The sequence below is a fragment of the Protobothrops mucrosquamatus genome, unplaced genomic scaffold, assembly GCF_001527695.2.
Source record: "Protobothrops mucrosquamatus isolate PMUCROS unplaced genomic scaffold, P.Mucros_1.0 scaffold1124, whole genome shotgun sequence".
NCBI lineage: Eukaryota > Metazoa > Chordata > Lepidosauria > Squamata > Viperidae > Protobothrops > Protobothrops mucrosquamatus.
In genome coordinates, this window is record NW_015387342.1 from 77,522 (window position 1) to 98,958 (window position 21,437).

General features: G+C 39.8%; 1 protein-coding gene across 1 annotated transcript in view; it reads left to right on the forward strand.

The window, feature by feature from the left end:
* Nucleotides 1-12,693: 12,693 nt before the first annotated feature.
* The window catches only part of DDX41 (DEAD-box helicase 41), a 22,886-nt gene continuing 14,142 nt past the window's right edge, over nucleotides 12,694-21,437 (forward strand). The window contains exons 1-7 of the mRNA XM_015820398.1: nucleotides 12,694-12,734; nucleotides 12,832-12,996; nucleotides 16,898-17,057; nucleotides 17,138-17,212; nucleotides 17,841-17,901; nucleotides 18,320-18,456; nucleotides 19,159-19,166. Coding sequence (XP_015675884.1) covers nucleotides 12,711-12,734; nucleotides 12,832-12,996; nucleotides 16,898-17,057; nucleotides 17,138-17,212; nucleotides 17,841-17,901; nucleotides 18,320-18,456; nucleotides 19,159-19,166 — 630 coding nt within the window. The 5' untranslated portion in view covers nucleotides 12,694-12,710. The remainder of the gene's footprint in view (nucleotides 12,735-12,831; nucleotides 12,997-16,897; nucleotides 17,058-17,137; nucleotides 17,213-17,840; nucleotides 17,902-18,319; nucleotides 18,457-19,158; nucleotides 19,167-21,437) is intronic.

The following is a 21,437-nucleotide window of genomic DNA, read 5'->3' on the forward strand; positions in this document are numbered from 1 at the left end:
TTCCCCCTCCCCATGGGGCTCCTATCCCTAGCCCATAGGCAGGGCCTGGACAGCCCGTGTCCCTCACCTCTCAGTGTTCGACGTTCGGGGAGATGCTGACTGAGCCGCCCCAAGCCCAGGGGCAGTCTTACTCGGCCAAGGCCCAGCGTGGCACAGGGACCAGGCTGCACCCAATAAAGGACTTTTTAATTTTTTATTTTATTTAAAAAATCCATCTTCTCTGTTGTTTGTTCTGCCTTCACTGGGCCTTTGGTGCCAGGGCGTGGCCCTCTTCGTGGCAGGTGTAGCATGATGGAACCCCCTCTGCTCTTGAGCGCTTTCTTACATGTTGCTTCAACACCGTTGAGTTTCATAAGGGCAGGAGGTGCGCAAGGGGCTCCCCTTACTGAGGAGCAAGAAGTTGTCTTCTGCTTTGAGAACTAGATATTCCCTTGCAAATTTACAGTGGCAGAGCTTCTGTGTGTGATACAGCCCTTGTCTGTTTCTGTGTGTGATACAGCCCTTGTCTGTTTCCAGAAACTGCACGTCATTCAATGTGGCTGTGTTACCTTATTTCTCAGGGAATGTTATTCTCTCAGATCAACACATCGTAAAGTACAATATTGCTACTAGGATCCTACTAGTAGTAATAAGAGCTGGTCGTTTCATTTCAGACAGGTAGCCTATGGCCATGACAGCCAGCCTGAGCAATGCTGATAAAAGTCTGCAAATTTTAATCTTTTCTCTTATTGTCTTCTCCCCTGCATTTAATAATCATTCTGGACAGATATTTCTTCAGCACAGGCAATTCTGTACACTTTCTACATATGAACAGCACACACCTCTTTGTTTCTTCACAAGCACACACAACAGAATTACCCCCAATTGGCTGCATCAAACATAGTTGTGCTGTTTGCACATGAAGATATGTGTGTTACGTCCTACAAAGACCTATTTATGGAGAGTCCTCATGTAAAATAGACTTGCTGAAGAGTAAAACTGCAAATCTGCTGTGTCATAGATTATGTACTTAAAATCAAATGTGGAGTGTGACTCCATTCTTTCTTGCCGCACTAAAAGTCCATCATTCCGTGGCTGTTACCCTTTTCACGTGTTTGCAAACTTGAGCCTCTCTCAAGTTCTTGCTGCAGTTGGTCACCTGATTCCTCTGATACTGGGGTAATCTGATAGGGCTCCTTGTGTGTGACTGCAGAAATCTGATTGCATCTACTGTAGATAATTTTACAATCCCACGGCAGAGCCCTATTTTCAGTTCATGTACAGATAGTCCTCAACTTGCAACAGTTAATTTAGCGATTGTTCAAAGTTACAATGGCACTGAAAAAAGTGACTGATGACGGTTTTTCACACTTACAATTGTTGTAGTATCCCCGTGGTCATGTGATCAAAATTCAGACCTTTGGCAACTGACTCATATTTATGACGGTTACATTGTCCCGGGATGATGTGATCGATTGCCTTTTGTGACCTGACAGGCAAAGTCAATGGGGAAGCCTGATTCACTTAACAACCGTGTTACTATCTTAACAACTGCAGTGATTCACTTAACATCTGTGGCAAGAAAAGTTGTAAAATGGGGCAGAGCTCACTTAACTGTTTCACTTAACAACAAAAATCTTGGGCTCAGTTGTGGTTGTAAGTCGATGACTACCTGTACTGGTTAAGCTATTGTCATGCCAATGATAGTGCATGTGAAAAAAGTGCAAATGATGAAATTCCTTCTAAGGTGTTTCCTAGCAAAGGTTCTCGCTCCTGCTGTTGTTTTACCATGGATCTCTGTTTGGCTTACATATATTTGCTCCTGTTTCCTTAAGAGTCTCTTATACCAGGGTTCCCAACCCCCAGTCTGTGCACCGGCACTGGTTCGCGGCATGCCAGACACCGGGCCACGCAAGCGAGCCCATCTGTGGGATGCAGGCAGTATGCAAAATCCACGCCCCCTCTGGTCCACGGAAAAACCTTTCTCCACAGAACCGTCCCTGGTGCCCAAAAGGTTGGGGGCCTGTGTCTTATACAACATTTAGTTCTTGAGCTCTACTGGACTTAAATTTGCCCTTGAATATTATACCGAAGCACACTGGTTTAACCACTCTAACAACATAATTGGGATTATCATTTCCCCTTATGTGTTGCTGGCTACTTTACTCTGCCAAGTGTTGGGGTGATTCTCCCTTTGTATCAATGCAGGAGTGGGCAATCATTGTTGTCTGTATGATATTGTTTGTGACATATCAATCTCTGACTCAAGAAATGAGTACGGTCCATTGCCAAACTAAATTTCTGGTGCTATCCTGCCTCCGCCTCCTCCATCTTATGAGATTGGTGCCCTTCCTACTTCCCAGAGGGCTTGAAATATATGCTATCATTATCAGCAAACTGATCAGGTTTTCTGTTCCTTTAAAGATGCCGTGAAATATTTTGTGTGAGGTGATAAGCTATGCAGCAGCATCCATAGCAAACTTCAGTGACACTCTTGTAAAAACAACAGTGGCATACTTGCATTCTGATGTTGGTAACATGTTCATTTGTTCCCCCTGACATCCTTCTGCAGATGCTCATGCTGACATAATCAGAAATCAACAGTGTAATTACAACCTATGATATGTGCCAAGGAACTGGAGTTTTGGTCAAGTCACAATACAGAAAGTTTAGAGAACTTCACTAAGGCCAAGGCTAGTTGCCGACGGTCTTATAAATTGTTTACTGATATCAGCCTCTCACACTTGTCAAGAACTCATCTGGATTACTGGTAGGTGCTTTATTGCAGAAGCAGGGAACATAATGAATTTATAGCACTTAGTATTGATTCAGAGCTGAGTGCATTCATCGCTGCAATGCAAGGTAAGATGTGTCATCCTTCACATTGGAAGTTTTCTACAACTGGAGTGCACATTGTCTAGCTGTCCAATGTTATTGTTTTGAATTATTAGAATATTTAATAGCTAAAAAGTTAACAATGAAATGGGGCGGGAGAGATGGCAGCCAAGTAATCTTTCCTGCATTGGTTAACTTAAATCATGCGTATAGCAGGCAGAACAGAAAGAAATAGCAGAATTCCCACAGTGTGGCATATTAGATTTTTCTTGTATACTACTTCATTCCATATTTGAAAATCTTCTTGCTCATAATAGCTTCATGAAATACATAAAATGGTATTCATCTAAGCAAGTGTTTCTCAACCCTGGCAACCTGAAGAGGTGTGGACTTCAACTCCCAGAATTCCCCCAGACAAAGTGATCTAAACCATACAGGTTTGTAGCAATCATTGTTCCTCAAAACACTTCACAGGTATTGTATGATATAGTTCTCTGCTAGTATCTGGTGGAGAAAAGTATACATTGTATGGGGACTTCTTTGGTTAAACCCAACCAACAACAAAAATCCAGCTAGTCCAGAAAGCCATACTTTTGTAGACAATAAAATCAACTTTTACTTTTTTATTCTATTTTAATGTTTATCTCCCTCACCTGTAATGTTATCAGCAGAATGGTAGCTGGAGGGCATAGGGAAAAAAGTCGTGTACTTTCTAGATTGGGAAATAATAAGGGCCACCTTTCTGTTTAGATCAAACATCCATCTAGTTTATCTGTATTTTTCAAGGTCCAAACAAATGTCTCTGGGAAGATCCCAGGCTGGGCATGAAGGCAACAAATTTGGGTGGGTGGGTGTTGGTTCGGATTCTGATAAAAAGTATAATATAATTGAACCAACAGGCCTTGACGTGTGGTTTGGGGTTTTTTTTAAGCTACCTAAGCCACTTGTAATGACGTACTCTGACACTATTACTGGTTTTCATCTGTCTGCAACCTGCTTTAATGGACATCAGAATAATAGTGCTCTAAGAAAAGCACACGTTTTTTACTATTCAGATAGGATCCTAAAAATTTAGATCACCACATATAAGGCATGCTAACTCTTATGAGTTACTTCAGAATCCTAAACCTAGACCCCTTTAAGTTCCCTTAGGAGGAAGGGAAATAAACAAAAATATCTGTTTACTGTGGAGTAAACCTCATTGAATTCACAGGACTGCCTTTCCCACATCAGTCACATCCTTTATTAGAAGATCAGTATCCCAAAAGGGACCAGATCACATACTGGTAAGGGAATGATGGTAGAGTAAGCACCTTATTTTAATTCACGTTTCTAATCATTAACATTCTTCATTGCCGCTATACAGCATTTATCAAATATACAGTAGTGGCCAAAAGTGTGGAAACGTTTTGGGAAAAGTACATTTGAGGTTTGATGGCTAATAACACCACTTTTTTTGGAGTAGTACCATAAAATTATATATCAATGGAAAGATAATTTAATCATGAATGTAATGCAACAAAATTCGTTCAATTATCTATTCTATGAAAAGTTATAGCCAAATAACCAGAAAAAGGAAGCACAACTTGCTTAGGTTGATATCAGGTAGCTTTCTTCATCTGATTGTAGCCAATGAGCATGAGTGTTTAGAGAGCCAATCAGGTGTCATCTTGTTTTGGCAATGAGCCAATCAGATCACAGTAGGGTTCAGTTATTGATGTCATGTATTGAAGCTGAGAGGAGGACATTTGTCAGTGTGTTATGTGATTGCTATCAAGTTGGTTGGGGTTTTTTTTGTGTTCTTTCATTTAGTGAGCTTGTAAAATGTAAAAAAAATTAAAGTAATGGTGCAAAGAGTTGACTGGTTGCCCAGAAAGCAATGTAAAATAGTATTAAGTGAACAAGGCTACAGTTATAAAGAAATTAGAAGAAAAATTGGTGGAAACTTAACCAAAAGTGGCATTTCTAGGTTTTTGAAGAGGTATAAGGAGACTCAGTCACTACAAAACCACACTGGTAAAGGCAGGAAAAGGTGCACAACAGCAAGTGATGATAGAAGAATTAAAAGACTGTGCCTACGTGACAGAAGACAATCATCTGGGTGTACACAAGATAAAATGGCGCAATGCAATGTGAAGTTGAATGCAAGGACTGTTCGGCACAGACTGCAGGAATTTGTCCTAAAATCTAGAATTCCACGAAAAAAGCCACTTTTATCTCTCAAACAAAGGTTGAAAAGACTAAACTGGGCTAAAACCCATGTTACCTGGACAGAGGAACAATGGGACAGTGTTATTTGGAGTGATGAGACCAAGATCTCCCTGTTTGATAGTGATGGCATAAAATACGTAACGAGAAGAATCGGAGATTTGCATCCTGATTACATTACCTGTACTGTGAAACACCTAGTCAGTGTTATGATCTGGGTTGTATGACATCAAAAGGTGTGGGCAGAATTTGTGTGATTAATAGGAATATAAATGGCCAAAAATATAGTACATTAATGAAGTACTTGAGCCCAAACTGAAACCTTCCGCACATGATCTTTTCCAAGACAATAAAGCATTTATATTTCAACAGGATTCAGCTCCATGTCATGTTGCTGCTGTGTGCAAAAAGTGGTTTCAAGATAATCATATTCTACTGCTGGAATGGCCTTGGAATAGCCCAGACCTTAACCCAATTGGAAATCTATGCAGCTGACTAAAGAAACTTGTTAGTCAGAAGCGACCCAGCAATAAAACCCAGTTAATAGAAGCAATCTTTCAATCTTGGTTTCACATTATAACAGCTGCAGAACTAAAGGACTTGGTTCACTCCATGGGAAGACGTAAGGCCGTAATTCATGCTAAAGGTTACCCAACTAAGTATTAACTGACATAGTGATAATTTTTGTATATCTCATTTTTTCTATGGCGATAATTTTTGTATATCTTGTTTTTTCTATGGTGATAATTTTTGTATATCTCTTTTTTTCTATACGTTTCACTTTTCTTCTTTATAACTGCTATTCTAATAGCAAATCCTTCATAAAAGTTATTGCATTACATTCTTGATTAAAGTATCTTTCCATTGATATATAATCTTATGGTACTCCTCCCAAAAAAAGTGGTGTTATTAGCCATCAAACCTCAAATGTACACTTTTCCCAAAAGGTTTCCACAATTTTGGCCACTACTGTACTGATTTGATAAATCTTGGCAAGGTTTTCACATAACTGATTTTATTTCCATTTGCTTACCATAAATTTGGAATCCATCTCCTTTCCCTACATGTCTTTGTTAGTAATTTACAGTTGTTGTTTTTATTCCATTCAGTCACGGCCAATTCTCAGAGGCTGCTTAGACAAGTTCCTGCAGTTTTCTTGGCAAGGTCAGATTAGCTCAGTATCAGCTACTCTGAATGACGTTCTTTCCCCAGCATCCCTTAATCTCAGTAATTTTTGATAACTATCTGCCATCTCAGCCTTGTAAGGCATATACTGTATTACTGAGCAATAGTGCCTCACTTACAAATAACTTGCTTGGGATTAATGTAATTAATCCTAGAATGAATTAAAGTGCAGTAATTGCACATCTAATTCTTTCTTTCCTGGTGCCTGTCCTAACAATAGTTGTTTTAAAAAAAAAAAGGAAAAAAGGCTCTTCTGTATGTACATAACCATGCGTTAGGCATAACTACTGGTGAGCATACTTATGCCAGATTCATGGTACATTTTGGGCCTTCAGATATGACACATTTTGCTTCTCTAAAGAAAGCATGCATAGCCTGAATATGACAAAAGGGGTTATCAAAATACAGACCCTAAAATTAAGGAATAAATACAAATCCTACCCCAACTAGTTATTCCAAACTTAAGGACCTTTCTTTTCTCTAGATATAAAATAGACATAAAACAAATAGGATGTTGATTTTTCAGAAACCGATTGCTAAATCAGAATACATGCTCAGCAGGTGCTTCTAGGGAGCTTCTGAACTGGGATAACCTGGCTAATGCCTTACAGATAGTTTGGAATTCAATTCTCAGAATCCTTGATCATTGACCATCTTGAGCCCTATGGGAATATATCCTGAAACTTCAAGTTGCCTATTAAATAGCATAGATATGGCATAATTTAATTTATATAATTTAATTATAAAATTACCATCAGTGGATGTGGAGATTCCACATAAGCATTCTTAGTTTTATATATGAACTTAAGGACAAGTTGTTTATTTTTATTAAACCACAGTTTAAATTAGAATCAATATTAGAATATTATGAACACCTATATGAATATTAGCCGGACCAAATGATGTGTTTTCAGTTAAATAATGTCCTGTGCAAACTTCACATTCCAAAGCCAAGATGCCAATCTAAAAAAGCTATTTTCAATAGCCATTTGCCTAACTCCTGATGGCACAAAATTTCTGAACACAGAGAAAGGACTTAGTAGATATTTTAGACCATTGTAGTCTTTAAAGAAAACACTTTGAATTAGGCTTAGAAATTTGAATTTAGTAAATGTATACTGAAGCATCTGACCTTTAAAATTAATTTTTAAGACATCCTGTATTTATCATGTAATCAAATCTGGATGTAATTAAAAAATCAGTAATAGGCTAATGTACCAATTTGCAGAAGAGGTATATTAAAATACTTTGTGCTACAGAAATCTGCCTTATAAGCAAATTTATACAAGTAATCCTTATTTAGCTACTGCCTCATGCAGTAATAAAAAAGTAACCGATAATCCTTGCATTTAGGACCTTCATGGCTCTGTAAAGCAAAGGAAAGGTGAAGTAAGATTGTGGATTCACCTAGCAACAACTTCGCTTAACAACCAAGTTGCCAGTCTTAATTGTGGTCAATAACCTAGGATTACCTGTAAAATCCAAAATTGTACAACTGTTTATTATGAGAATGCAATATACATTATCAGCTCTGATTCAAGAAATAAATTGTAATGCTAGGACACATTTAAAAAATAGTAAATGTCATCTGTATATTTAAGTAACCTCATTCAAAGTTAATGTAAGAATTTACCCAAATATTTCATGTAGTCATGTGAATAACTATGTTCACCCCATTCAAATTTTCCAACATATTTCAACAGACAAGATATTTGATCTTCATTCCAATCTTATGAGCTAGATAAAAGATATAACAATTATGCAAATTTACATTGTGTACTCCATTGTTTAATTTAGATAAACATAAATGCAAATTTCAGAATTTGAAAAAGTAGAGTACACCCTTATCTATCATCACCTCAAATAACTAAAATTAGGATCAGGAGCACCATATCAAGTGCAGGTATTTTAAAAAAAGGATCTAGAGGTCTTATTCAAATCTCAGATGTTTAGTTGGATTTGTTCTATGTTGTTAAGGTGTTCAAAATCCTCACAACTAGATTGAAAACTGCCCGAGGCCTCCAATCTATAGATGCCTATGAGTCTGGGAAGGGATTTAAAAGACTGTCAAATGATTCAACATCAGTTATTCCATTGCCTGGAAAATCATCTACAAGTAGAGATTCTGCCAATCTGCTCAGGCCAGGCCTTCTGCAAGAGCAGAAGACATGATGCTGAAAGAAGTCTCTAAGAACCCCAGAATATCATGTAATTTACAGGTAGCTCTCACATTACTGATGTCAGAATGCATGAATGAACCTTTAGAAAGAAGCTGCACAAATTAGACTTACAGGGAAAGTGTGCTAGGAGGAAACATTTGCTGTCCAGAAAGAACGGGGCAAGGTTAAAAGTCGCTGTGACAGGTTGTGCCTATGAAGAGGGACATATCATTTGGACTACACTGAAACAGCAGTTTTCCAGGAAGGAAAGAACACATTCCAAGAAGTAGGGTGAGGAGATAACACAGCCCAGAGCTGGATCAGAAACAAAAGAGAGTTAGGACAGCCATTTCCTTGAATTTCCCAGGCTATATCTGTTAGGCTGAGACTAGTATAGGTTTAGACTTTTAGTCTGGCAAGATTCTGTCTATTTGGTACAAGCAAATAAGAGAACTGAAGTTTGGCAGGATTATTCTATGTCATTCTTGGGCTGAGTTCACAGTTACTTATGGAACAGCTAGGCAAAGGCCAGGACTTGTGGAATAATGTGCTCTGACAGATGAGGCAAATATAGTGTTATTTTGCCACAGCATGTTTGGCCAAAACCAAAGACACCGTTTCACCTGATTATCTGCAGCAGGGCCTGGGCAGCTCAGAATTCAATATGAATTCTTCATAGTACTAGAAGGTCTGTGAGAATAATGTGAGAACATCTGTCAGAAGACTGAAGCTCAACCAAAAGTGAATTTTGCTACATGATGACCCTAAGTATTCTAGTAAATCCACCAAGAAATGGCTGGGGGAGGGAAGGAAAAAAATTGGAGAGTTCTGGAATAGTTGAGTCAAAGCCTGCTTGTAAATTCCATTGAGATACTGCAAGGGTGATTGAAATGGCCTGTGCATGCAAGAAACCCCTCAAGTATCATATAGCTGAAAAAATTCTGCATTAAGGAGTGGAGAAAAAATGCCAATCGGTCTATGTCAGAGATTGGCAGTCTATTATAACAAATGCTACTTGAGGTTGTTTCTGCCAAAGGAGGCAATATCAAGTAGTAGAGCTAAGAGAGTACTTACCTTTTCCATAGAAGAAAATGTATGTTAATTTTTTTTTGCAAAGTTGATTCGTTATAGTTTTTATGTTCAATTGTAGCATCTATATACAGTTTGAATGAAGATAAAATATTGCTATGTGCACATATGTCCAAAGAGAGGGGAGGAAAACTTTACATGGATGCACGTTTTCACATGGCTTTATATTAAATCATATGGGGTGGGAAAGAGATAGAAAAGCTATTCAGTTTCCCATGATATCATAGACATTTTCTCCCTATTTCTCTCACTTTATCTTGAAAAAATGTTTTGTAAGATATCCAATTTTTTTCATGCCTCTTAAAGTATGTCAAATTTTGTTCCAACTTGTTCTGAAGGCAAATGGGTAGTGGTAATGAAGAAAGCCAATTAACTGAGACAAATAGCATCTATAGGAGCAATTAAGTTTCAATTAATTAATATTAATTGAAAATAATTTATTACATTGAGCTAAAAGAGGTAATACAAATTTATTTTAAGAATTTGCTGCTGAAAATTGGCTTGGCATATGCATTTGTCTGTCCTTCTAGAGCTGGTTTGGTCTAATGGTTAAGGCAATCAATACTTGGTTGATCCAGAAAAAAAGCAGACACTGCAATTATGGGAAAAACATTAGGAAGAAAAAAGTCTATAATCACAGCAGGATTCAATCTATGAATTAGGGTTTTGATGCATACAGGAAAACTAATAATGAAGAGAGTGATCACCAGTAATCACTTTTTCAGATTCTCTATTTAAAGTGAAGAATACTCATGTTTTATAGTAGTTCAATTATCTACATAAAAATGTGTTCCCCTTTTTCTAAAATCTGTTGAATGCTGAAGCTCACCATTTGTTATCCTATTTAATTATGCAGTGATAGTTTGCTAAATTCTGGATTAGTTCTAAATAGCAGGGGCATTTATTTCTTAATTTTACATTTTAGTAGATTAGGAGTCCTTTTCATATTACACTATTAATACACAATCTAATATCAAAAGAAATCAAGGGATTCTATTGTTTGAAACCCCATTAGTTGTATCTTAATAGCACAGAAGACTGGAGTATGTATTTACACGCAGCCCTGCAAATATCTACGTGAACCAAAGAGATATCCATGCAGGTGACATAAAAGCAAACGGTTTCTAAGAAACTAATTGCAACTTATTAGGTCCACCCACCGCTAATGGAGCAGTTTCGGGAATCAAAGGGGGAACGTCAAATTCAGCCTAAAAATAAACCCTAACTTTGCAATAGTGGTGAATATCTGTAGCTCAGGTGCAGGATGAGGGTGAAGGTTCGATCTCCGAGCTTGTCAAACCCTAATTTTGATCAAACAACGCTTTAAGAATAGCTGCCTATATTCTGCATGCCCAGAGCCAAGAAAGCACAGGTGGCATCAGGCTAAGGTTTACAAAAAGAAGCTCTCTTAGAATATCTATGGAGATCCTCAGTCATCCAAGGTCGTGGTTGTCCCAAAGGTGCTTTTTCAGGAGGCAACTGGACTTTCTTATTTTTCTTTGAAAACGTTTCACTTCTCATCCAAGAAGCTTCTTCCCTCCAAAGCTATGCACTTTGAGATGAACACCCTTTGAAGGGTACGGGAGTATGAATGGATTTCCAGAAAACATTGCAGACTACAGGAACAGGGCAGAAAAAAAATCCTGCAGCCAGAAGGCTCCTCACCCATTTGAATATGCAAATGACCCTGTAAAAGAGATAAACCCCCAGGTGGCCTCAACCACTCGCTAAAAGAATGCAAATGACCAGCTGTCTGCAAGGAGTATAAATCCTTCCATTCCCCATCATCCGGTCAGAGCTGAAGAAGCTTCTTGGACGGGAAGCGAAACGTCTTCAAAGAAAAACAAGGAAGTCCAGTTGCCTCGTGAAAAAGCACCTTTGGGATTCTCTTAGAATACGTCTCCACGACTTCAACGCAGGGAGGGGAAATCTTGCCGTCCCTAACCCAGGTAGGGTTGCCAGGTCTCCTTCCAAAAAAGAGCGGACAAGCGGGGGGGAGGGGGTTAAGTAAGTAAAAAAAGTAAAAAAAAATTTTACAATTAAATTATATATTTTCTTACAAATTTTAACACGTATTAAAATAATCACTTCAAAACTTTACTTAAAATTCAAAACATCAAATATATTATAATAATATGTAAAGTATTAAATTACATTTTACTTTGCTGTCGTATGTATTTTTTATTTGACTGCACAGCTTTGATCAATTCTTTGTGTTTAAGGAATAATTTTATATACTTTTATTAAATGTCTTGTGAAACAATTGAGTATGATTAATAATTTTTTCGGAGAATCGAGTTCAATGGATATTCGATCTTTGTCTCATTCTAACCTATGAAAAAAAAGGCAAAACGCGATTCTCCTATCCTTATTCTCTTAGACTGTACAGCTTTAGATTACATACCATTTCATCATAAAGCTTTTGAATAAAAAAAAAATGTCCACTATTTTGTGAAAAAAAAATAGTGAACATAATGTGGAAAAAGCGGACTCTCCGCTCAAATAGTGGACACCTGGCAACTCTAATTTACCCAGGGGAAGCGCGACCCTCCATCTGCTGCTTCTGCAGCGACTCCAGCCACACAGAATGGGACCAAGTAAAGGAGAATATATATATATATATATATAGCTCAGGGTTGACATGAGGGGTCCTTGGTGCTCCCTGAACTTGTTTTTTGGCAGACGTTTCATTGCCCAAACTAGGTTACATCATCAGTGATGGGTAATGGGAAATGAAACGTCTGCGAGAAAACAACCAAGCATAGAATGAGGTTCTTGCCGGGCTGCACCTCGCGCTCCTTCTCGCCGGAAACTACTAAAGAGGTCGCAAAAGCGAACCCGAGCTGTTAGCACCACCTAGCTTAGCGGCCTGCAAGCCGCAAGGTTCCCGGCGCGCTCCTCGGCGCCCGATGGCCCCAGAACCAGACTTCCGCTACGCCAGCGGTTCTCAACCTTGGCAACTTTAAGACTTGTGGACTTCAACTCCCAGAATTCCTCAGCCAGCTTTGCTGGCTGAGGAATTCTGGGAGTTGAAGTCCACAAGTCTTAAAGTTGCCAAGGTTGAGAACCCCTGCGCTACGCCTTTCCGCAGTTTGTGCTTCCGCCGGTCGCACATCTGTTTTCGTCGCGAGAATTATTATTATTTTTTGCTTGTAGGCGTGGCTGCTGTTGCTAAGCAACAGTAACCTTTTCCCTCATTGGATACGTGCGTGTGCTCGCGCGAGGAAGGTCGAGGGAGCCGAGTAGCTTGAAAACATGGAGACCGGAAGTAGCAGGAAGGTAAGGCCGCATCTGGCCGGTGAGGTACCGGGCACGCTTGGGGAAGGGGACTGTCTTCCGCGCCGGTCGAGTCATTCTTTTCTCGTAACCCTCTCAGAGGCAGCACGAACCAGAATCGGAATCGTCGGGCCTGTCTGGAGAAGACGAAAACGAAGAAGAGGAGGAGGAAGAAGAAAGAGTGAAAGGAGAGGTCGAAGAGGAAGATGACGCCGACGAAGACTACCAGCCTTATGTGCCCCTCAAGCAGCGCAAGCAGCAGCTGGTAACGTCGGGCAGGTTGGCGCGGGGCGGCGGGAGCCCTTAATGCAGTGTTTCTCAACCTTGACCATTTTAAGGCATGTGGACTTCAACTCCCAGAATTCCACAGCCAGCAATGCTGGCTGTGGAATTCTGGGAGTTGAAGTCCACATGCCTTAAAATGGTCAAGGTTGAGAAACATTGCCTTAATGAAAACCGCTTGTTGCTGCCTCCTTACTGCGCAGCTGCGGGGCCTGTGACTCGATTCTATGCATCCTTATTTATCGAAGTTTTTTTTTTAGCCCCTCTAGTTAGGGTCGACGTCTTGTGGAAAACGAAAGAACTCTTACGAATTCCGGAGGGATTAGCAGAGAAGTTTAATTGCGCAAGGTCCAGAGCATATTAGAGATAGGCAATTCTGAACGAGGAGGGTGTGATTAGACTTCAGTTTTTATACTCCCCTCCTTAAAGAACAAAGGGCTGCACATTGAAATACACACTGTGATACATTAGGAACGTTTCTCACAGGCATAGAATGGAAGGTTTTGCTACATACAAAGTATCCATGTGCAGAGCGCATTTGGTTGCCACATATTACTGGCACAGAACTTTCCCAGTGAATTTTCCCAGTGATTATGCATTACATCATTGTTCTAGCAATTATGCAGACACATCATTATTGCAGTTATGCAGACAAATCATTATTCTAATAATTGTTCAATTTTACTATATTATTATATTAGACGCATTTATTCTGGTGCCTCTTTTCTATGAGTTGCTCTGTTGGTCCCAATCTTTGCCTATCCCCAGCTAATTGTATGTTTTCAGGACAAAAGAAGAGGGACCCTAGGTCAGTGGTTCCCCACTGGAGTCTGTGAAAGATGGGTGAGACTCAGAAATGGGTGGTTTATCAGAAAATCCACTGACACTTTAGTTAAGTTTTTAACATAAAGTGATAAATATATTTTAAAAAATGCCCTTAAGCATACACATTTTCTTTTGAGAAAAGTAGCTTTTTTGTTTCCGTCATGGCGGGACCCAGTGTGTTTGGTAGAGTGACTGGTGAGAATTGATAGAAATGTTTTGCATAATGCTTTGAAAACTTTTGTAGTGCTTTGCTTGTCCCAAAAGAGCATAGCTGATCTTAATTTAAATACAAAAGATTGAAAATCCCTGCCCTAGATAATCCTATAAATTGTTGTGCTGTAAGCCAATAAATGAGAGCCACTTTGATGTAGTGGTTCAGGCATCAGGCTAGAAACCAGGAGATTGTGAGTTCCAGTCCTGCCTTGGGCACAAAGTCAACTGGATGATCTTGGCTTAGCCACTCCATCTCAGTTGCCTCATTGCCTCAGGAAGGATGCAATGGCAAACCACTTCTTGAAAAAAAAGAAGAACTACAAGGACTTTTCCAGGCAGTCTCTGAGAATCTGACACAATTGAATGAAAGGGGGGGGGGAATGCAGGTAAATACAATCAGGCTTTGATGCTGTAGATCTAAGAGACACTTTCTCACTTTTATAAGATCTGTAATGTGACTCTTAACACTGACTTTTCTGTTTTGTGCTCAACAACTAAAACATATGGAAAAACTGTAGATCATCAGATGTTGAATTCCAAATCACCCCACCTTAAACTGTGTCTAATGTTTGGTGATTGAGAGTTGTTGTTGAGCAATACTTGTAGTCCCCTACAAATGTAGTCCCTAATGGTGCGACATCTGCATGGAGGGAAGTGAGCAGTGGGGTACCACAAGGTTCCGTTTTAGGCCCAGTACTCTTCAATATCTTCATAAATGACTTAGATGAAGGAATAGAAGGGGAACTTATCAAATTTGCAGATGACACTAAGCTGTCAGGAATAGCCAACACCTCAGGATTAAAAAAGATCTTGACAGATTTGAACAATGGGCCCTATCCAACAACATGAAATTTAATATGGAGAAAAGCAAGGTTTTACACCTAGGCAGGAAAAACCAAAGGTACAAGTACAGGTGAAACCTGGCTCAAAAACAGTAACTGTTGTGAGAGGGACCTTGGAGTCCTAGTGGATGATCACTTACACTTGAGCCAGTAGTGTACGGCAGCAGCCAAAAAAGCTAATACAATCCTTGGTTATATAAACAGAGGCATAGAATCAAAATCACATGAAGTATTAGTACTGCTTTATAAATCCTTAGTTAGACCACACCTGGAATATTGCCTTCAAAAGTTGTGGGTGCTTCATCATTGGAGGTTTTTAAGAAAAGACTGGGCAGCCACCTATCTCAAAGGGTATAGGATCTCCTGCTTGAGCAGGGGGTTGGACTAGAAGACCTCCAAGGTCCCTTCCAGCTCTATTCTGATTGAGATGGCTCAGCGTAATGCTTTTTTGTTAGTAAAGAGTATACTGGGTGATATAAAGAACAGTAATTAATGGGAAATATACTTTAAGTACTAAGATCCAAGTACTATCTACAGAACTGCAATTTTGCATTTAATTAGACTTTTGAATGACCCTGCTTTGTAAGGCAGCAATATTTCTGTGGCCAATATAATAGTGCAAGATATTAGTGTCACACTACTTTGAGAAGTTCTACTAAGTACACCTAAAGCAATAGATACCAAGGCTTGAATTAATCGCAACATAGTGATAAACGTTTTTTGTAATTTATTTTTGAATATAATTTCAGGGCTCCTGTTGTCCCATGTAGGCAACATAACAAAAGCCCTGATAGTTCCCTAGAAATAACAAATTTAGTATTGTGCTCTGCTTAAGTATTAGCCACCACCCAGAATCACTGGGAGTCAGGTGGCATCATTATCTAGATGTCATTTAAATCACAAGCACTGTAACATCCTATTCATTTTCTCTACCACTGATGGTTAGATATAATTCTGCTTCTGATTATCATAGTACTAAGGTAGTTATGAAATTCTCCTTGTAAAATGTATGTATGGTTTTCACCAAGAGTGGAACTTTTCAGGCTGTATACTGTACATAGAACAGAGAATAAACAGGATTGGGAGGGGCCTTGGAAGTCTTCTATTCCAAACCCCTGCTTGAGTAGGAGACCCTATACCAGGGGTAGGGAGCCTTGGCTCTTTTATGACTTATGGACTTCAATACCCAGAATTCCTGAACCAGCCATGCTAACTCAGGAATTCTGGGAGCTGAAGTCCACAAGTCATAAAAGAGCCAAGGTTCCCTACCCCTGCCCTATACCATTTTAGACAAATAGTTGTTCAAACTCTTCTTGAAAACTCCCAGTGAAGGAGCACCCACAACTTCTGGAGGCAAGTCATTCTTACTATCAGGAAAGTTTTCCTTAATTCTAGGTTGGATGTCTCTAATAATCTTTCACCTGTTACTTCTGGACCTGCCCTCAGATGCTTTGGAGAATAGATTGATCCCCTCTTCTCTGTGACAGCCCCTCAAGTATTGAAAGACTGCTATCATGTTGCTCCTAGTGATTTTCTTCATTAGACTAGACATACCTAGTTCACATAACTGTACATCATATGGTTATTTTTATTTTCTCCACTGTGGACATTCAGATCTATTTTGGGGAAATACTCCAGCTATGTTAACCAGTTCTATAAAATGCATCTCCGAAAAACTATGGTATAAGAACCTTGGTATAATTTTTGCACTTTGTGGAAATTTGAATATAGTACTCTAAATATGAGCTTAGGTTCTCATTCCCCTTGGTTCCTACTCACTCCTTTAATATCTGAAAATACCTTTCATATTTGCTGTGAAAAATAAAAATAAAATCTGAACAGTTAAAATTAGCCTAGAAAGAGGCAGAATTGAATAGGTTAGATATATATTGATGAGGTGAGCTTCAGAGGGTTCTAACAAATTCAAGATCCGTGTCTGCAAATGCACTAGTGGTTAAATCCTGCCTCGAATGAAATTCTCAGCTCATAACTTTATGCCTTTAGTTGCAAAAGTTGCTGCAGATTCGTCGCAAAGGGGTGCTGGAGGACGAACAAAGGGACAGTGGCAGCGAGTATCATGGTGATGAAGATGACATTCCCTTGGGCCCTCAATCTAACATCAGCCTTCTGGATCAGCACCAGCATCTCAAAGAGAAGGCAGAAGGTAACAGTCAACATACTTGGTTTGATTTATTAGTAGACAGAAGGTTCTGGGCTAACTATCTAATATGTTACTTTTCCCAGCACGTAAGGAGTCAGCCAAAGAGAAACAGCTTAAAGAGGAAGAAAAGATCCTGGAAAGTGTGGCAGAAGGACGAGGTAAGGAGCAAAAAAATATTTTTTCAAACAGCTTTGGTACTTAGAAAAATGGTGTTGATGTTACAGAAGAAGGCAAAATTGGGATAGCTGAGAAATAACAGATAATTTTGAACACGTAGAGAACAAAACATGCATTACGTTCCAGGTCTAGAACAAGCATATTAAGGCTCAGAAGTTTGGATGGGCCATTCTGGAATGCTTGTGGCCAGCCAAACTGAAACCCATAACATCTTAGTTATTCCAAATTTTGACTGAGACAGACCTAGAGAGGTCTTGCAAGAGAATAGGACAGGGCTGATGTACTTTGTCTAGATGGCCAGTGGGTCTCCTCACTTGATCTTCCTTCACCTTCCTTTCCTGTGTCTCCACTGCTATGCATACCCCGGTTTTCTGTGTGCTTTTGATTCCCTTATTTCAGTTTAGCTTCTACTATGTACTGTAACTTCTGTTGACTTTCCCTTTCTCACCTCACTCTGAAACATGGAAAGTTTTCTACATCCGAACTGTAAATCCCGAGTGCTTCCCGGGAACTTTAGCTTTCTGTTGCTATTGCATAGGATAAAGCAATATTCATATAGGTTGCTTTTATCAATTCATGATTACTGACTCTTGTATTTTTCTCCTGTAGCTCTGATGTCTGTGAAGGAAATGGCAAAGGGCATCACATATGACGATCCAATTAAAACCAGGTAGATGTACTCCAGTTGTACAAGATCCTTTTCAAAATATGACAATCATTTCTCTATAACATTTATTTGTATTAAAATGCATAAAAAAGGTGGGTTCTACCTTGAAAAAAATTCATTTTTGCATGTGACTTTCTCTACTTACATGGATAGGAGGATAACTGTTAAAAGTTGCAGTCACATATAAGATTGTAGCCATGGAGCTCAAGCGAATTGGATATAAGATAGGTGGTTCAGCTGTCTCTCAAATCTTCTGTCTAATTGTTTACAAAGAAATGTCTGAAAGTTGCAATTGATGTTAGCTTGCTAGGAGAACAAACACTCTATTTAACAATTTCTGCTCAAAACATCACAGCAGAAAATTTTAAAATGAAATAATCAGGGTCTTAGATTACTATATTTGTCTGTATTTCTGCACCAGCTGGAAGGCTCCCCGGTATATCCTGTGTATGTCAGAAGCAAGGCATGACCGTGTCCGTAAAAAGTACCATATCCTTGTGGAAGGGGAAGGCATTCCACCTCCTCTCAAAAGTTTCAAAGAGATGAAGTTCCCAGCTGGTAAGTAGTTAGTGATTTCAAATTTGATTTGAGCGTTTGGATAGTCAGGCATATACTGTATACTTGCTTTATTTTGAAAAACAAATTAACAGTTTTATACCGTAGTATGGTAAAGCCTTCAAAACATGTACAATCTTTGGCTCAAGATCCAGTTATCTAGTTTGCAAAACATTCCAGACCTACATTTGTATTACCCCCAAATAAATTGGATTTCCCTTATATAAGATCTTCCCCACCAGTCAGTCAATATATTTGAACTAAGGTGTTTATTTAATCACAAGGTACTTCCTTCCACAGCTAATAAATTATATACATTTCCACAAGAGACCGTGGAACTCGAACCATTACTCCCATCAGTGCCTAAACATGTGGCAGCTCTCATCTCTCTGACTATAGTCCAGAGAAGAGAAAATGAGGTTCTTGCAGAGTGGACAGAATGTAGGGCAGACAGAGTGTTGAAGCAGGTTCTTTGGAGGTTAGAGCAAGGGTCCCCAACCCCCGGTCCATGGACCAGTACCAGGCTGCGGCATGCCAGCAACTGGTCCACACAAACAAGCAAGCCCCATCCGCGGGATGCAGGCAGCACACAAAACATGCACCCTCCAGTTCGTGGAAAAACCTCTCTCCATGGAACAGTCCCTGGTGCCCAAAAGGTTGGGGACCTCTGGGTTAGAGTATTGATAAATACCTCTATTGTTTCAGGAGCTCTGGTAATTAATCTGACATATCATTTAAAAATGTATCTTCAAATGTTAGAAATTCCTTGGCATCCCCACCTCCTTGTAGCACCCCTGCACTCTTCTCCTGACACTCCCACCACTTCCCACTTAAAGACCAGCATGGTCCTGAGGTTATGTTGGTAACCAAGATTGCTAAGCAATGTAGGTATGTGACATCATGCTTTATGACCTCAGCAATGGAACTTCTGGTCTCAATTGTCATCGTAATTTGAGGACTACTCTATGGCACCAGGGGTAACTGCTCATCAAGGGCTGTAGCTCAGGATTAGCAAGTCGACTGCCAATCGAGGGCAAATGTGACATTAAAGCCCTTCAAGGGCAAGATGTTGTTTGGTGAGTTCACTGTCACAGTGCCGGTGGAGATTAAAAAATAAGAAGTATCTACTTTCAGTAAATAGGAAAAAAGCAGATGCCATCAGGGAACACTGCCAGTTTTTTTTTCATTTTGGAGGTGGTTAAGAAAGTGGTGGCTGGGGTCAACAGGATCTACAAGGCAGACACTTTAATGATGTCAAATGATTCTAGCCCTAACAGAAAACAACATAAAACTGATGCCAGAGAACAACACATGGGCAAGTAGGCAAATACCTACCGCATTTTTGGATCACAGTTGATGCTTGGATTAAGTGAAGATACGCTCTGGAACTCAGATCAATAATTAGATTTCTACCATCACAAACATCCAGGAAATCAGAATTACATCAAAGGAAATTGATCTGTCTGGCTCTTCTGCTGAGCATCCAAACAATAGAGCAGGTGCATCAGCACGAGAGATTTACTGGCCTGTTCTTGGTATTGTTCATGATCCCAAAGAAAATAGATGACTTTTTAAATTTGAACAGATTAGTTAAACTATATTCAAAATGAAGACATTGGACAAAAAGGTTTCCTGGCCCCCATAAACCTGTCTAATGCATACTTTCACATTTCCATTAGAGTGAATCACTACATGTTTCTCAGGACTGTTTCAATTCGGGGCCCTTCCATTTGACCCTGCTTTAGCCCCAATAATCTTTGAAAAGTTAATCATGGCCCTAATCAGAAGTGTGAGGACCAAGAGATTCATACCTGTGCTTACTGGGATGCTTTACTGTTCAGAGCTTCCTCTCACAGGGCAAAGAGGAACACAGTTTTTAGGCATGTCAAACTGTCGCGCAGCGTATCGTGACTTTTTCCCCATTGCCGGCAATGGGGTGGGCGCGGTTTCGGCGTGATGCATCCGGCCCACGGGCCAGCAGTTTGACATGCCTGGTTTAGACCGTCTTACGTTATGTTTATGGTGACTTGGGAAAAGTTCTCTCTCTAGCATTTTAGATGAAGGTTGTATGGGGGGGGGAGTGTTCACAACAGGCAATGAAAATATTTATCTTTCAAGAGTACAATGAATTCATGCTGCAATTCAGGAAATACTAATATTCAGGAAGCACTTTCTTGTGGCCTTTCCAAGGATATAAGGAATTATGATTATGACTCAGAACTCAGTTCCTTGGATGCAATTCTATGCAAGTCTACCCACCACAATGGTTTCTGTTTCTATTTCAGAACCATATTATTTTAAAGACAGTTTAATTTTGAACATCACAACCGCAGTACAGGTAGTCCTCGGCATACAACCACAATTGAGCTCAAAATCTCTGTTGCTAAGTGAGACAGTTTTGCCCCATTTTACAACCTTTCTTGCCACAGTCGTTAAGTGAACCATGGCAGTTGTTAAGTTAGTAACACGGTTGTTAAGTGAATCAGGCTTCCCCACTGACTTGGCTTGTCAGAAAGTCATAAAAAGGTGATCACATGACCCCAGGACACTGCAACCGTCATAAATATGAGTCGTTTGCCAAGTGTCTGAATTTTATCACGTGATCATGGGGAAGCTGCCACAGTCATAAGTATGAAAAATGGTCATAAGTCACTATTTTCAGTGCTGCTGTAACTTCAAACGATCACTAAGTGAACTGTTGTTAAGTTGAGGACTACCTGTAGTCACCTCCCCTTGGTAGTGGTTAGCATAACAATTTCTCAAGAGGAATGCCCTTGGAGAACCCTAGAACAGTGGTTCTCAACCTGTGGGTCGGGACCCCATTTGGGGTCGATCGACCATTTCACGGGGGTCGCCAAGCAAGGCTGTCCGCCATTTTTTTTGTCCGCCATTTTTTCCCCCTTTTCCGGCGGGTGCCTTACCTCCCTTGGGCTGGGCCAGCTGGTGGTCGGCCTGCTCCGTCTCTGCCGCTTGCCAGCTACGCC